This window comes from Callospermophilus lateralis, chromosome 18 (assembly GCF_048772815.1).
Source record: "Callospermophilus lateralis isolate mCalLat2 chromosome 18, mCalLat2.hap1, whole genome shotgun sequence".
Taxonomy (NCBI): Eukaryota; Metazoa; Chordata; class Mammalia; order Rodentia; family Sciuridae; genus Callospermophilus; species Callospermophilus lateralis.
Window position 1 is genome coordinate 55,458,759 of NC_135322.1, and position 17,828 is coordinate 55,476,586.

The window sequence follows — 17,828 nt, forward strand, 5'->3', positions numbered from 1 at the left end:
ACTGCTCCACCCTCCCTATGCTTTGGCTTCTCTTTGTCGGGCAGTTGTATGTGGTGACTGCCATTTCTACATGTGTCATCATTCATATCTGAGGCTTCTGCCATCCCTCCAATGGCTTGGTAACTTTGGGGCTCATTCTGGGATAATTCCTTCCCTTGATTGCTAGTGGACATCTTGGCTTTGTCCCATTTACAAATCGGCTTGTCTATTTCCTCGTTTCTAAAAGATAAGTTTTCAGTACACTCAGCAAATTTACAATTTTTTTCTTCTTGTTCCCTCAACTGTGTTTTTGGTGAAGCTAAATCTTTCGCTTCCTGCCACTCTTCCCTGCTACCACAGTGCTTTGTATCTTTTGTTTCAGATATCTCACTTTTTACTAGCATTTCCTTTAGGTCATTTTTCAGGGTTTCCCCTCATCTCGAAAAACAAACCGTCCAGCATTTGCAACAAGACCTTAAATTTCTCCACAATAGTTGTTGATATATAATCTTTGTACTTGAAATCTAACATCCAAGGTATCTCCTCATCAGTTCCTATTATCTGCTTTCTTTTGACACAGGTGGATTGTTCCTGTTCCTTTGCAAATCTAGACATTTTTGACTGTACAGTTGACAGGGTGTCTATATTGTCCAGATCATATTGTTTTCACTTTTGAAGCGTAATTTTTGTTCTTGCACACTGGCTGGGCTCCAGAAATCTAAAATCCTTAAAAAACTCTCATCCTCTTGCATGCCTCTGCCAGGAACAAACCAGTTTCACAGAGCACAATGTGGTCTACAAGATGTGTACAGCAGTCTCTACTTGGGAGGAGATCACTACCTCAGTGCTGTGCAGTGAACAAAGGTCCAGTGTGATCTTTCCAGAGGGAATATGATAGGCAGAATCCTAACATGGCCCCCAGGATGCTGGGCCCTTGGTGTACACACATCTCCTCTCTGCTCTTCGGTGCTAATAAAACACAATCTAGGTACTGCTGCGAAGGGATTGTAGAAGTATAAATTAAGGTCACAAATCAGCTGACCTCAAAATAGACCTGTAACAACCCAAACGTTCAAGATGGATGAATGTGGGTAAAAATAAAGTGTGGTATAATATACAATAGAATATTATTCAGTCTTAAAAAGGAAGGAAAGTCTGATGCATACTACACAATGGATGAATCCTAAAACATGCAAAGTGAAACAGGCAAAACCAAAAAAGACAAACATGTTAGGCATTGTGGCACATGCCTTTAAGGCTGAGGCAGGACAGTTTTAAATGTTATTCAAGGCCAGCACTTGCAACTCAGCAAGACCCCATTTCAAAATAAAATTTTAAAAAGAGCTGAGGATGCAGCTCAGTGGTAGAGGACTTGCCTAGCATGCATAAGGCCCTGGGTTAAATTCCCAGCACTGCAAAAAAAAAAAAAAAAAAAAAAATTTAAAGACAAATATTGTATGAATCCAACTAAAACAGACAAGTTCATAGAAACAGAAAACAGACTGGCAGTCACCAGGGGCAAGATGAAGAAACCCAGAAAAGGGAGCTATTGTTTAATAAGTACAGACTTTCTAGTTGGGCTAATGCAAAGCTCTGAGAAGGAAGGGAAGACTGAGAGACCTAATCTCATCAGTCATTTAAACTTAGGTCTGGAAGTCAGAAATGGGAAGGGAGGGGGCCGCTCACTGCTGGCTGCAGAAGTGGGAGTGGTCACACAGCAAGGCCTGAAAGGCCTCTAGGAGCTGACAGCAACCAGCCTATACATAACAACCAGAGGAGAACAGAAGTCTCAATCCTACCACCCCTCAAATCATGATTTTCCAGCAAACTGAAGGAGCCTGGAAGTGGATTCTTCCTAAGTGTAGCCTCCAGGTGAGAACACAGCTGGTTGATGCCTTGATTTGGTCTGAGAGACATTGAACAAAGAGAGTGAGTCATGCAGTGCCTGGACTTCTGACCTACAGAACTGTGAGCTAGTAAGTAGTGTAGTTTGAAGGTGCTAAACTTGTGATATGCAGTGACAGAACACTAACAACGCATGATCTGACAATAATTCAAAAAATTTATGTCCTTTAACCCAGTAGATTCACCTCCAAAATCTATCAGAAATACAGCATTTTATGCACAAAGCAGCTTATTTCATGTTATCTACAAGTACATCACATATATCTTATACGATGGAATATTCCAGAAGCATTTCTAATGCTTTAATGACACACACAAAAAAAATGCATCAGCCAAAACTGCAGAGTATCATAACTCACCATATTAGGGGAAATTATTTTAAAAAAGGAAAATCTACCACCACCCCAGAACCACCTAACTGATTTTCCCCATTCCTACCCTAGGAAAAAAACAAGTTACCATTTTATTTGTAGGAGCACATTAAGAGGGTTATGCTAGGCTGTCTTAAAGGGGAATGGACAGAAGTAAGTGTTTGAGCAGAGGAAATGGAAACCTGACCAGAGAAAAGGTGCTTCGTGGGGACAGAAGTCTACCCCCCGACACCCCATTGCTCCCAGGTTCTCACCACCACCACTACCACCCACTCCCTCTATGTCCCCCACCTCCATCCCCGTCCTCACCACACTCAGTGCACCAGATGGGGAAGGGCTGAGAAATGCTTCTTTGATCCCACTGCATGAAAGGGAACTTGGCTGGGTCTAGTAGTGTACACCTATAATCCCAGTGACTTGGGAGACTGAGGAAGGAGGATTGTAAGTTTGAGGCCAGCCTCAGCAATTTATCGAGACTCTTAGCAACTTAGTAAGACCCTGTCTCAAAGTTAAAAAATTAAATTTAAAAAGTTAAAAAATAAAAAGGGGCTGGGAGTGTTGCTCAGTGGTTAAGCATGCCCCTGGTACCAAAGAAAGAAAGAGATCCTGTGCAGTAACTTTCCTACCAGCCTATAGAAGACTAGTTTGCTGCAGTTTACATTAGGTTATAGAAATAAATAAAAGTAGCAGTTTATACCTGACTACAGACTAAAATTTAAATTGCCTACTTGTAAATATATTCATAAGAAAAACACAAAAAGTATATCAAAGTGTTTAAAAGGTACTTGTTCCCAGAAACATTAATTAATTTAATTATTCCACACTGTATCCATAAATCATAATATCATTTTATACCCCATTAATATACAGAATTATCAATTGTCAATTTATAATATAATTTATTTTTTTAATTTTTAAAGGTAGTTGTTACTACAGGTTTTTAATTTTATTTTTCTACACGAGTCTATATTTTTATATTATTTACACATACATGTTATTTTATAATCTAAAAATATTTTTCAAAGGCATTCCAGGTCCCTTCTCTCTCTACTCCCATTGGCCACTGCCTAGGGCTTGGTCTACAGCAACAATTTCCAAACTGTCCTTTTACCATCCCCTTTCTTTTTCTGTTCTAATGCTAAACCTTCTAAACACAGAGTTCTAATTACATCAATTCATTGCCCCCCAAAATAAACAAACAACAACAACAACAACAACAAAAAAAACTCTGTTGGCTTTTTACTTTGACTGAAATCAAATGGAAGCTCCTCATCTCAAACCCTTCCAGACACTTCGAGAACCATTCAGTTCTGCCCCTCCATTCTTTACCTGATCAATTCCTTATCTTTTGATAATTAGTTCAGACTCTTCTAAGGTTTTCATGGACCATCTCTGCTGACACCCAGCATGGGTTAGCAGTTTCTTCTGTGCTTCCACAATATCCAGGACTTTTCTTTACATAGCACTTACGATCTACAATATTGTCTATTTCCTAATACGTCTCCTCCATTAGGTTGCAATTTCCTTGAGTGTGAATTTATTAGTTCAATGCTTAGCACATGGTGTGCAGCAGTGTCTGCTAGTACAAGGCAATGAAGTTTATGGGACACAAAAACCTGAATGTGAATATTCATAGAAGCATAATTCCTGATACCCCAAAAGTAGAAATAATGTAAATGTCCAAGAATTGACAAACGGGCATATGAAGTGTGGTATATCCAAACAATGGATCTGACTTATGAAAAGGAAGAACGTTCTGATCCATACTACAACATAGATAGACCTTGGAAACAACTAAGTAAAAGAAGTCCATCACAATGACTATGTATTATATGAGTCCATTAAAATGAAACTCAGGAAAATCTACAAAGACATAAAGTAGATTAATGGTTGTTGCCTAGGGCTGGGGTGCCAGCGGACTAGAAAGTAATGGCTAAAGGGTACAGGGTTTCACATTGGGGTGATGAATATGTTCTAAAAATGACTGTGATGATGGTTGCAAACTCAGTGAATAAACTAAAACCCATAGAATTGTACATTTGAAACAGATGAACTGTATGTGAATGATAGCTCAAAACAGCTATTACCAAAAAAACTCACACTTTAACATTTTCATCTTTTAAAAAATAACAGATACTTACTTTATTTTTTTAATTTTTAAAAAATTATTTATTTTTTAATGTGGTGCTGATTATCAAACCCAGTGCCTCACATGTGCTAGGTAAGTGCACTACCACTGAGCTACACCCCAGCCCACAGATACTTACTTTATAATAGTCAAGTGACATGAACTTAGAGATAGATTGCATTACAAAATCCATTTTTGCACTTACAGTTAAATTTTGGCACAAACACAAATGGTTCTGTTGGAAAGTCGATCTCTCTGGGAAGAATTCATTACACAGTTTCCTAGGAGTATCTTTCTACCCTGATCCAATGCAAAATAACACCTCTCCATAGAGAACTTGTTATCTCTAGAATAAAATCTAGGGTTTGTTTATTTGAAGGGACTAGGAAACAAATCAACTCTTCCTCTTTTAAACCCAGCTGAGGGGCTGGGGTTGTGGCTAAGGGATAGAGCACTTGCCTAGCATGTGGGAGGCCCTGGGTTCGATCCTTAGCACCACATATAAAGAAATAAAGATATTGTGTCTACCTACAACTAATATATATATATATATTAGTTGTAGGTACACACACACACACACACACACACATATATATATATATATAAAACAGCTGAATTAAAAAGAGCCATTCAAATTTAAAAAAAAAAAAAAAAGGAAAAGAAAGCACTTAGCCAGTTCATCCTTCCAAACTATGCAACTGGTTATACATCCAATCAATGCAAATCCCAGCTGGGTCAGTTCCCCTAGTATCAGTTTGTCATAGGCCTCAGCAAAGACTCTAATTGTAGGCATTTATCAGTTCTCCTACACCACAGCTGACACTCACTGATATAAAAAGGATCAGACCATTTCAAATGACAAGATCCAATCTCTATGTAAATTAGAGAGACAGACACTGCTGCCAAATTGCTTTTGAGCCATCCTTGTCTAATGCTTACTACAAACTGCCTAACCAAAGATCTGGTTCACACATTCCACAAGAGACGTGATGCTTGGGAAACCTCCCCCTTTAAAATGGGAACATCCTCATCTCCTCACAAACCAAAATGGCACACACTGGGTATCAGGAGATGAAACGCTTCATCTTTGTGAGGCTCAGGTTCCTCATCTGTAAATAAGAGAGGAGATGAGATATCTTCTAAAGTCTCATCTCCTTAAGTCTATTTTATCAGGCTACATCTGTTGCCTCCTTAGATCTGTTTTTTAATATAATAATAATAACATGTATCAATCAAGCACTTAATATATGCTGAGCACTGTGCTAACTGCTTGGCATTGATGTTTCTCATAGCAACTCTGTACAGCAATGTGGAGAAGGAGTAGGCACAGCAGGCCTGAGGGTGCTGTCCTTGCAAAGGCCTGCTTGCAGGGAAGCTGCTGGCTAAAGTCTGAGAACCTGATCCTGAATTACGGAAGTGTTCACACCAATCCCTAACTGATAAAAGTGGCTCTCTATGCCTAAACTGTAGGTACAAGCCCACAGAGCACCTGCTTTCCTTCTGGGAGTCTGGAATCTTGGTATATGCTAAACAGCGTATTACTAGCCCGCCACCCCCCCCAACACCTTGGGTACTGAGTCCCTAATGAATCTCCCCAGTAGGCATCATTTCATGTGTGTTGCTACAGTCGGATGCTGGAGGAATCAAGCATGTCCTGTGTGACTCCACTGTGAGGACTCTGGGAAGTTCATGCCTGATCTTCTCCACTCCTCACCCCATGAGATTTTTCCTTTAATTTTTACTTTGTATCCTTTCTCTATAATAAGTCATAACTGCAAATCCAACTGTGAATCCTCTTGGAGGTGGTCTGGGGAACCCCTGTCACAGGCAGGTACTATATTACCCTTGTTTTGTGGATGAAGAAACTGAAGCTTAGGAAATAAGTTAGCCACAATCCCATGGCAGACAGGTGACACTACCTGAGCCCTAACCCAGCACTCTAGCTCCAAATCCTTAAACTCTACACTATGCTATGCTCCACCCTCCCATCATGACTGCATCGTCATGGTGCTTTCTAGAAAACAAGAAATTCGCAGCATTCACATTTTTTTAAATATTTTTTTCGTTGTAGATGGACACAATATCTTTATTTTTATGTGGTGCGGAGAATCAAACCCAGCACCACGTAAAAATAAAAACATGAGGCCATGAGTGCTAGACAAGTGCTCCACCACTGAGCTACAACCCCAGCCCAGCATTTGCATCTTAATAGTCACTTCAACCAAGAATATACCTACTATGCTCCTCCATCGCTATGTAGTTTTCAAATCAAATTTTAAGTAAAACCAGGAAACCAAGGATCAAAGTGGGTTTTTTTAAATTGTTGTTTTTGTTGTTGTGTCATGAACTGTTTTAAGTTTTTCCTTATTTGCCAGGTGTGTTGATGCACACCTATAATTCCAGCAATTGGGAAATTGAGGCAGGAGGATCACACTCATACTTAGTAACTTAGCAAGACTGCCTCAAAATAAAAAAGACTGAGATATAGATCAGTGGTGAACTACCCTTGAGTTCAATCCCCAGTACAAAAAAAATATATAAATTTAAATGATAGGGGCGGGGATTGTGGTTCAGCAGTAGAGCACTCACTTAGTATGTGTGAGGGTTCGATCCTCAGCACCACATAAAAATGAATGAATAAATAAAACAAAGGTATTAGGTCCATCTACAACTAAAAAAAATTTTTTTTAAATTTTTTAACTGATAAATAAAATCATAAAAATTACACAAATTTATGGAGTTTCATGTGATAATTTAATGATTGATTTGTTTTTTTGTGATACTAGCAATTGAACCCAGGGACTCTTACATGCTGGGCAAACACTCATCTCTGAGCTACATACCCATTCCTTAATTTTTTTATTTTGAGACAAGTTCTCCTTAAATTGCCCAGTCTGGCCTTGAATTGTCCTAATCCTGTGTCAGATTCCCAGGAGGTTGGGATTACAGGCATGTGTCACTGCACCTGTCCTAATGACATTTTAAAATCTTTCTCCTTAAAACAACTTTTTTATGGAACATATTTCATATATATATATATATAGTATTCTGATACCATGTACAGAATAATATGGGCAGGGGATATAGCTCAGTGAAAAGTGCATGCTTAGCACACATAAGGTCCTGGCTTTGATCCCAAGCACACACCAAAAAAAAAAAAAAAAAGATGTACTCTCCATTTGGCTTACAGAATAGACCCTTCTGGTTACTTTTAATGCCTGAATGCTGTGTTTCCCAGAATATATTTCTCCCTAAGATCCTTTAGAATTCATGACTGCATTAAATTTTGGATAATTTTCTTGTTTTCTCTATAGATTTACTATACACATACATAATACTTTGTTTTACTGTGACTGTTTTTGATCATTATACAAATGGAATTCTGTCCTGTGAATTCTTTTGTGACTTGCTTCCCCGCCCCACCCCCCACCCCCGACACACACACACACACACACACACACACACACACACACATTGATTCTGAAGTTCATCCAGGTGGACAGGTTGTAGTTTACTTGTTTTGCTCTGAGGTAATATTCCATTGTACAACCGTGCCACAACTGATCTATCTCACTGTCATTAAACATCTGGGTTGTTTCCAGTTTTTTAAATTATAGATGATAATCCTGTGAAGATGGTATTTGCATATGAGTAGAATTGTTGGGTTCTCAGATGAGCATATTCTTCAACCTCACCAGATAATGTCAAGCTGTTTCTCAAAGTGGTTAAATTGTATACTTCTAGAAGAAGTGATTAATAAGTTGGTCCATACCTTCATCAGCACTCAATATTATCAGACATTTAAATTCTTCATCCTTCCAACAAATATTTATTGATAAATCTACTGTATGCCAGGCACTATGGATCCAGCAGTGATCAAAACAAAACTTTTTGCCCATATCAGTCTTGTTGTCCATTAATTTTTTACCTATCTGGTACATATGAAATGATCTATAATTTGGGAGGTTAATTTGTATTTTTCTGATGACTGATGAAAGTGAATACATTTTCATGTTTAATTGGAAATGCATGTTTCTTCTATGAAATACCTGCTTATGTCTTGTGTATTTCTCAAGTTGAGCTATCACTTTCTTAAAGATTAAGAAAAGTATGAAATTTTTTCTTGATTTTAATCCTGTATTGGTTACATATGTTTTATGTAAAAAACAAAGCTTTTCATTGTCTTTATGCAATTTAACTTATGGATTGTGTTTCTGTATCCTCCTTAGAAGAATATCCATACCCAATGTTCATAAACATACCTTCTAATATTTTTTCTTAATTTTTCCTGCTTCCTCAAAATTGAAAATGAGTCATCTCAGCAGAAAATATTCCCTGATGATTAGTGACTTGTTAGTTTCTGTACAACTCATCCAGGAAGATAAAAACTGTTTTTTGCTCTAATAAAAAAACAAATCATTACTGGGCATTACTTGGTGCAGTGCCATCTTTAGGTCTGGGATTGTCCGCTGAAAAATGTAAAGTTATAATTTTCAAAAATTATTTTTAAGCCAGGCACAAGGATGCCTACCTGTAATCCCAGCAACCCTAGAGGCTAAGGCAGGAGGGATCAAAACACCAGGCCAGTCTGGACAACTTAATGATACCCTGTCTCAAACAAAACAAGAGAAAAGACAGGGCTGAAGATGTAGCTCAAAGGCAGAATGCTCCTGGGTTCAATTCCCAGTACTGGGAAAAAAAAAAATTCATTATAAGAATGCCTCAGAAAGACTAGACTACAATATAGAGAAATGAAAATGGTTGCTGAAAAATGGCAATAACTACCAGGCTTCGTGGTGCACACCTGGTGGCCCACACCTGTAATCCCAGCAATTTGGGAGGCTGAGGCCAGAGGATCACAAATCCAAAGCCAGTCTGGGCAACTTAACAAGACACAGTCTTTTTTTTTTTTAAATTATTTTTTTAAAATATTTTTAAATGACTGGAGCTTTATTTTATTCATTTATTTATATGTGGTGTTGAGGATCGAACCCAGTGCCTCACACATGCTAGGCAAGCACTCTACCACTGAGCCACAGCCACAGCACTAAGTTGTTGAAATAATTTATAAAATGGGTCCTGTCCCTCCCAATCCAACCACAACACCATGCTAATTCACAGTACAGATGTACCCTTTCAACTAAACAGAAAAATCAGAAAAACAGAAACTCCCATAAGGCAATTAAAATTACCCAATTTACTTTGTTCTCTTCCTATGACAACTGCTGTTTAGGTTTAATTATTTGCTTCTACTTCATAGCATTCTAATATATATGTCAGCACCCTCTCTGCAGGTCTCCTGAATTACATCTCTATTAAGGAGGGGTGAGACTACCTGGGTTTCTGTGAGAATTAAAGGGTTTGCAGATTAGTATCTTCCAAATTAGCAGGCTCAGACACTCTCCATATGATTCTACTCTGTCCTAGTCCCCAGTGGAAGCAATTAACAAGAAGGGTAACAGCAATATGGCTCTTTTTCTCTAGGAATTTGGCACCTCACTTGGGAGAGCAGGCCTCACAAAGATATTTTGCTGACACTGCAAAGTGCTTCAAGATCCCTTAATCCAAACCCCAATAATGGTCAAATTCTCCATGGGGGCTGCTTATCAGACGGCAGTGCAGAACAGAAATGGTGGGTGGCTCCTCCATGCATTAATCTTTATGGCAAAAGACAGATAAAATTTTAGAAAGAAAACACACCACCCACTTACTGTAATCCAGATATAACTCAATGTAAACTAACATAGAGTCTGGCACAGCGGGCAACTAATAGGCACTCCATAAACCAATCCTTGTTGAATAAATGAGTGAAAAAAATTCTGGCAGACAGAAGGTATCCAATAAATACTGAATAAGCGGAAAGAATCACCAAGAGTGGCTCTTAGTGCTAGGGAAGGGGATCATGATACTTATGGAGGTAGTTCAGGTTCTGAGCTACTTACTATGAGGGAAAATGGTATAATAAGCTGAACAGAAGCCCTGTGGTTAGAGCCTGGGTCCAAATTTCAATGGCATCTGCCATATTTTGCGAAGCCTTAGCCAAACAGGCATCAGCTCTCCTTTTTGGAATAAAGGGATGACACATATATAGATTAACCACTTAGCACAAGACTTGGCATATAGAAGGCACGTTATAGAATAGTAGTAAAACTCCTCAGTAAGTGCTGACGTCTCTTGAGGCTTGCCATGTGCCTGTCACTCTGCCACACTTTCTAAAGGTGCAACCCATAAAATCCTCACGCCCACCCTGTGAGGTAAATATGATGATCCCTTCTACAGGTAAGAAAACTGTCGGTGCAACGGGTAATGACCACGTAAAGACTGTGTAAAGATTCGTGAACCCGAGCAATACGTGTAGTGTGTACACTTCTGTCCACTACACGCTATTTTCCGTTACTAGAGCATGCACTTTACAAGCAGTATTTCATCGAATCCACCCCAAAGTACTGTGAGGCAGGGCTAAGTCTGCGCAGCTGAGGCTCAGAGAAGTTCTGCAACTTGGCCGAAGTCACCGAGAGAGGCCCTGGACCAGGGAAGCCGACACCTCCTAGCAAACCACCCTGCGCGTGGGAAGTCTCCCACTCACTCGCGCGCAATCTCAGCCTCAGTGTCCCAAGGCAGTCCCCACTCGCCAGAAGCCCGCGGGGAATCCCGTCAGTGCCCATCCCAACCGCCCGCAACGGTCATCAAGTCTCCCCTCGCCCGCTCGAGTCTGACAGCTCCAGAGCACCCCGCAGCCCATCTCCCCCGACAGGGCCAGGGGTCTCCGCAGGTGCAGCAGTGTGGGGGAAGGGAACCCAGGAGGGCGCATGCCCAGACGGCTCCATTAGCCACCCGCCAGATCACCTGGGAATCGCGGAACTCCACCACCACATTCTCGCTGCTCCATCGAGCTGCCATCTCCCTCTCCCAGCCACGGTGGACGCAAAACAGACACCCCCACACTCTAAACCCTCTTCCCCCAAATCCCACGCTGCCTACTAGTCGGCCTGGCCACGCCCCGTTCCCCTCTTCCGCCTAATGGCAAACCATTGGCTGACCCAAACACAGGCTCCGCCCCTTCTTCCGTCTCCTCCAATTGTGGCACCAAGCTGCCCAAAATAAGCACACCCCACTCGTTTCCGTCATCAGCTTGCGTCACCCAAGCCCCCCGGCCGAGGCTTAGGACACGCCCCTGCCGCGAGCCCTGCCGGGAATTGTAGTCCAAGGTCGAGAGCAGCGCGCGTAACCCAGGCAGAGGAGCTGCTTGGTTTTACCACTTTTCTCGCTGGTGCTTGGGGCATTCTCCCAGATCCAGTCTACAAACCAATACCCAACATTAGTACAAACCGAAGATACCGGTTTTTTTCTGATGCCTGTCATTAAGGTTTTGAGAAGACTGAATGCGTGATTTATTGTTTCAAAAACTACAGCAGGGTCTTCAAGACCTTTTCTGGGGGTCTCTGAAGGAAAAACAATTTTCATAGTCTTACCGCACCAGTGCACAGTGGAGTTTTTTGGAGGCTTCATGGAACAAAACAAAAGGTTTGCCATACTTTTAGCTAACATATTTAGTCTTGGAAAATAAAGTTATTATTCATTTAAAATGTATTATTATGGGGAAGAATGAAGGAACTTCGGGTTGTGTAGAGGTGAGGGGCGGAGCTGTGGGGATAGGAAGGACTGTAGAATGAGAAAGACCTTATTACCTTGTGTACGTGTATGATTACACTACTGGAGTGACCATGCACCATGTACAGCCAGAGGAATGAGGAGTTATGCTCCATTTGTGTACAGTATGTCTACTGTCTAATTAGAACAAATTAGAAAATAAAATGAATTGTTAGCCTCAGGAGGCTAAGACAGGAGGATCGCAAGTTCAAAGCCAGCCTCAGCAACTTAGCGAGCCCCTGTCTCAAAACAAAAAATACAAAATGGGGGCTGGGGTGGTGGCTCAGTGGCAGAGTGCTTGCCTAGCATGTGTGAGACACTGGGTTCGATTCTCAGCACCACATATAAATAAATAAAATAAAGGTCCATTGACAACTAAAAGTAAAAAAGGGCTGGGGATGTATCTCAGTGGTTAAGTGCCCCCCCCAAAATGTATTATTAATGTGAATTAATGTTGAAACATAATGATTGACAGAAGTGGTAGCTCATGCCTATAATCCCAGCCACTGGGCAGGGTAAGGCAGGAGGATTTCATGTTCAAGTACAGCCTCAGCGATTTACTGAGGCCCTAAGCAATTTAAGAAGAGCCTGTCTCAAAAAAACAAAAAGGGCTGGGGATGTACCTCAGTGGTACAGTGAGAGTTTATCCCCAGTACCAAAAAACAAATAAACAAATAAATAAATTTTTTCGTTTTCAGAATTAATTCCTAATGATTACTGTCAATAAATGAGCCCACATAAACGTTTTGGGGGGCTCTCATAATTTTTGAGACTATTAAAGGATCATGAGATCAAAAAAGTTTGAGAAGCATTGTGCTAACATAAATGGTAATTAAATCCTCCTCTTTGGTCCCACCTTCTCATCCTGGCTTAACTGGTTTACCCTTAGTTTCCCTACTAAAGGAAAATTACTTAACCTCATTTGTTTTTTGTAAGTTGCTTGGCACTCAAGTTTAAATTTTTATTATTGTTGTTGTTAGTATTACAATTGGGATTTTTGTGTGTGGATTTGTTGTTGTTGTTGTTGTTGTTTTTGGTATTAGGAATTGAACCAAGGAGTTCTTTATCATTGAGCTATATCTCCAGCCCCATTTTGTTGTTGTTGTTTGTTTGTTTTGTGGTGCTGGGGATTGAACTCAGGGGCACTCGACTACTGAGCCACATCCCCAGTCCTATTTTGTATTTTTTTAAATTTAGAGACAGGGTCTCATTGAATTGTTTAGACCCTCACTTTTGCTGAGGCTGGCTTTGAACTCACAATCCTCCTGTCTCATCCTCCCGAGCCACTGGGATTATAGGCATGCGCCACCACCACTGCACCCGGCTCCCCAGCCCTTTTTTATTTTACTTTTTATTTTGAGGCAGAATCTCACTAAATTGCTCAGGAGCTCTCTAAGTTCTCCAGCTGTCCTCAAACTTGTGATCCTCTGCTTCGGCCTCTCAAGTCACTGGGATTACAGGTATATACCACTGTATCTGCCAATAGTACCATTATTTCTAAGTTCAAGTCATAGCATGAATAGAGAGAAGATGTGTCCTCCTTCCTCCTTTGAGCATTGGATATAAAGGGGAAGACAGGCTTGTCCATGGATTAGGGTGACTATTATCTCTCTCCTGTTTACCTGGGACTTTCTAGGTGTTAGCACTGTGTCCAGGCAAGAATTCTGCATTCCAGAAAACCCTTCAATAGCAGGAAAACTGGAACAGTTAGTCCCTCTACAATAGGTACATACTTGGCAGAATGAATTGTACATTATAATAGACTTGCAAGCAATGTGTCAGGAGGGAATAACCTAAATGGGGGACCTAAAATGACATCTTGAAGGTGACATTTGAGCTTTTTAGTATAGTACTAAGATTTTGACAGGGTACAGTAAAAAAAAATACTTCAGCATTAAGAGTGAGATCAAAGACCTTGAAGTGTGAAGTGCAAGATGTGTTCCCCAAAACATAACACTGTTCCCCCAATTAACTCTCTCATGGCACTGTGCTGCTTCAAAACACAAACCACAATTCATTTTTTTTAAAGAGAGAGAGAGAGAGAATTTTTTAATATTTATTTTTTAGTTTTAGGCAGATACAACATCTTTATTTTATTTGTATGTGGTGCTGAGGATTGAACCCAGAGCCGCAAGCATGCCAGGCGAGCATGCTACCGCTTGAGCCACATCCCCAGCCCCCAATATTTTTTATTTATTATTTTCAAGCTTCAGGAGAGCAAGAACCAGGTCCGTTTTGTTGGGTCCTGCATGATGACTGCATATACAATCTGCTCCATGAATATTTGTCTAATGAATGAATTTAAATAGCATATAAAGTCATGACCCCAGATGGAGGTCAGAACCAACATCCATGCAATCAAAAATAATTTCAAAAATAATTCAAAGTCGTTGCTTCTGTTAACATCTAGAAGGAAATATAGACTTGGAAGTTATTCTCCTGAAAAAGTCCCTTGCTTTCTTTCGTTTTCTCACACATAGGAGCCTTTGAAAAAAAAAAAAAAAACTGCTCCTCACCAGGTATGGTGGTGCGCTCCTGTAATCCCAGTGACTAGAGATTGAGGCAGGAGGATTAAAAGTTTGAGGTCAGCTTGGGCAACTTGGTGAAGTCCTAAGTAACTTAGCAAGACCCTGTCTCAAAATTAAAAATAAAAAGGAATATGGCTGAGTACTTTATTATGCCTGGGTTCAATTTCTGGTACAAAAACAAACAAACAAAAACCACCTCCTTGAACCAGGTGTCATTGAGTCATTCCCCCATATTCGCAGCACTAAGGAGAGTCGCTGAAATAGGCATATTGCTTGAGCTCAGGAGTCCAAGACCAACCTCCACAACACAGACCTGTCTTAGAAACGGTAAGAAACTCCTATAGTCTTCACCTCCATGTTCCTTTAATGATTCTCTTCCTGCCTCCCAGGATTCTCCCAGATCTCCATCATGAAAGGTCAAAAACTGTTCTGGATATAAAAACCCTCACTCAAAGTGCCAAGAAGGGAAAAGACTGCAAGCTAGGCCCCAGGGCAGTGAGCAGGAAAAATAACTAATACTTTTCTTTTCATGCTCAGGCCAGCATATCAGAATAAATTAATTAATCAATTCATTTTGGCCCATTCCTGTAATCCCAGTTATGTGGGAGGCTAAGGCAGGATTTTACATTTGAGGCCAGTCTGAGACCCTGTCTCAGGATGTAGCTCAGGGGTAAAGGCCCCTAGGTTCAACTTCCATTTCTGGTAAGGGGGTCAGTAGGGAGATTGAGTCATCTAACATACCATACATATACTTATTTACCTATTGACTGGAGGTAGTAGGTGCTTAATAACTCTTTGCTGAACGAGTGGTTAACAAATAGGTGTGGGTATTATTTACCTATTTGGTATGGCAAGAGGTGGTGAGGAGCATCCTGCTTAGGAGTTTGAGCCTTGTTTGGGATATTAATAGAGATATTCCAAAGCTCTGTCCACATATAGCTTGATAATCTTCCCACCAAAACCAATAGAATCACCCTTGTCTGAGCATTTCTGCAGTCCTCCCCGGTTCCCACCTCTTTTGTTCTTACTTATCTGGTTCTCAAAATCTGCTTGTCATGGGCCACAGGCACAGCAAGTACTTTGGGTTTCAAGTCCTTGGTGTTCTGTTCTCTCAATGTTTTCTTTCTTAAGTGAGTAAAGAATTTTGGGGAGAGGGAGCAATAATACCTTCCCAATTGCCTCTTCCAGCCCTTCCTTTTCATCTCCCACCCACACTGTGTCCCACCCACAGTGTCATATCATGATGCTGTCATCAAAGAAGCAAAATTGAGAGCTCTCTGACTGCGTCTTCATTGCCATGAGCCTCTAAGATTCATAGGTGAATATTCTGAATCAGAGAATGGGTATCACTAGAAGTTCCTTATCACCAAATTATGTCTTTTCAGAAGGTCATTCACTAGCCAGGTCACAGGAAGACAGGGTACCTAGCAAACTCAGAAATCCAAGGCCCTGGCTGGTTCTTATCAGTAGCTAGCCATGCAATTTGAACACAATCCTGTGTTTTCTCTTCTGAAGAATGAGGAATTATCACTGTTAGGGGTTGGAGGAGGCACCTCCAGAGACAGAAGAGACTGCTACTCAGATCTTCTAGGCTCTTGACACATCACAGAAAATAATTTAAAGGCACATCAGGTTCTAGCAGGGAGAGGAATAACTTTATTAGAAAGTAAAAGGTAGATAAACACATTCTTAGAGCTGAATACAGATCATCTTGAGAGCCAGACGAGCTCTCCGCTCTGGGGTCCTAGGCTCTTCTTTTCAAGATGGACATGGGAAGGTTTGTGGGAACATACCAGTCTTGTGAACTCAGTTCTTTGATCATGGATCACGAAATGTTTATGGTGGTCTGCTCTTCTCCAGGATCTTCAAGTTGATATTGTCTTTTCTAGATAATGTTTGGATTGTGCCTCTATTGTAGGTTTTTAAAAATATATCTCCCTTTGCTTTATCTAATCTGAAAATACATTGTATAGGTTAACAGTGTACATAAACTTTAATCAAAATGAGGTAATTTTCATGGATGAGTGAATTTACAGTATCTCTAAGATTTGTAGATTTCTCAGCAATTTGTGAGTGATCAGACTGGAAGAAAAATGGTCTGGGGAGAAGATTTACAGCTACAGTCTCTTTTTCCTTCCTTTAAATTTTTTTATTTGCTCTCTTTAGTTCTTTTCTTCCTATCTCTGTCTTCTATTATACCTCAGAGTTAACTGTGCCCCCAGTCCCCTTACATCCAGGAACCTTGGACCCTTCCCTGAACCCACTAGGAATTTCTCTCTCCTTTAGTCAACAAAGATTTATAGATGTGCTCACAAGCCCAGCCTCCTGCTATGTGCATTTGGTTGCCCATAGCCCTGGTTCTCTCTGCTTATTTTTCCTTTTTCAAGCAAAATAATAGAGATGTAAAGAGCTCTGAGAGGGCTTGAAAGGCTGTTTCTCCTGGTAGACATTTTTTTTTTTTAAATATGGATTGAACCCAGTGGTGCTTAACCAGTGAGCCAAATCCCCAGCCCTTTTATATATTCTTTTAGAGACAGAGTCTTGTCTCGCTAAGCTGCTGAGGCTGTCTTTGAACTTGCAATTCTCCTGCCTCAGCCTCTTGAGCTGCTGGGATTACAGACATGTGCTACCAGGCCCAGCCCTGGTAGACTTTTGTCTGCCAGGATGTGGGGGGTTGAGGGGCTCAACCCCACAATGGAGGTGTGGGGTTGAGGGGCTCCTCCAAAGCCATGGAAAGCCCTCCCCATTCTCTGGCTCCTAGAAACAGGAAAGAGGCCACAGGTTTCCCATTGCTAGCCAGGAATAGATCCCCACAAGCCATTTCCCCTACTTTCTGAACTGTGCAAGCCCTAAACTTACAGTCTTCTAAGACGTTTAAAACCAGGGCTTTGCAGCATAGTTCTACAGATTTGCTGCACATTTTGCACATCCACAAAGGGTTTTGGCAACACTGATTTTATCAGCTCTTTCTCCTGGTAGGTGGGATCCACAGTTTGTTAACCCTATTTCACAGCCAAGGAGTGCCACAGAGCAGCTCAGTCATGATCAGTGAGGGTATGAAGATAAAAACAAAAAAAAAAAAAAAAAAAAATGGGGGCGGGGTTGTGGCTCAGTGATAGAGTGCTTGCCTAGCATGTGCGAGGCACTGGGTTCGATTTTCAGCACCACATACAAATAAATAAAATAAAGGCCCATCAACAACTAAAACAAATTTTTAAAAAATGGAGGTCCAAATCTAGCTAGGGCCATTTCTGCATTTAATATCCC

At 40.7% G+C, this 17,828-nt stretch overlaps 1 protein-coding gene across 1 annotated transcript in view; it reads right to left on the minus strand.

Moving 5' to 3' along the window:
• Nucleotides 1-11,326, minus strand: part of Wdr59 (WD repeat domain 59) — a 78,104-nt gene extending 66,778 nt beyond the window's left edge. Inside the window, exon 1 of the mRNA XM_076838562.1 lies at nucleotides 11,230-11,326. Coding sequence (XP_076694677.1) covers nucleotides 11,230-11,283 — 54 coding nt within the window. The 5' untranslated portion in view covers nucleotides 11,284-11,326. The remainder of the gene's footprint in view (nucleotides 1-11,229) is intronic.
• Nucleotides 11,327-17,828: the final 6,502 nt, after the last annotated feature.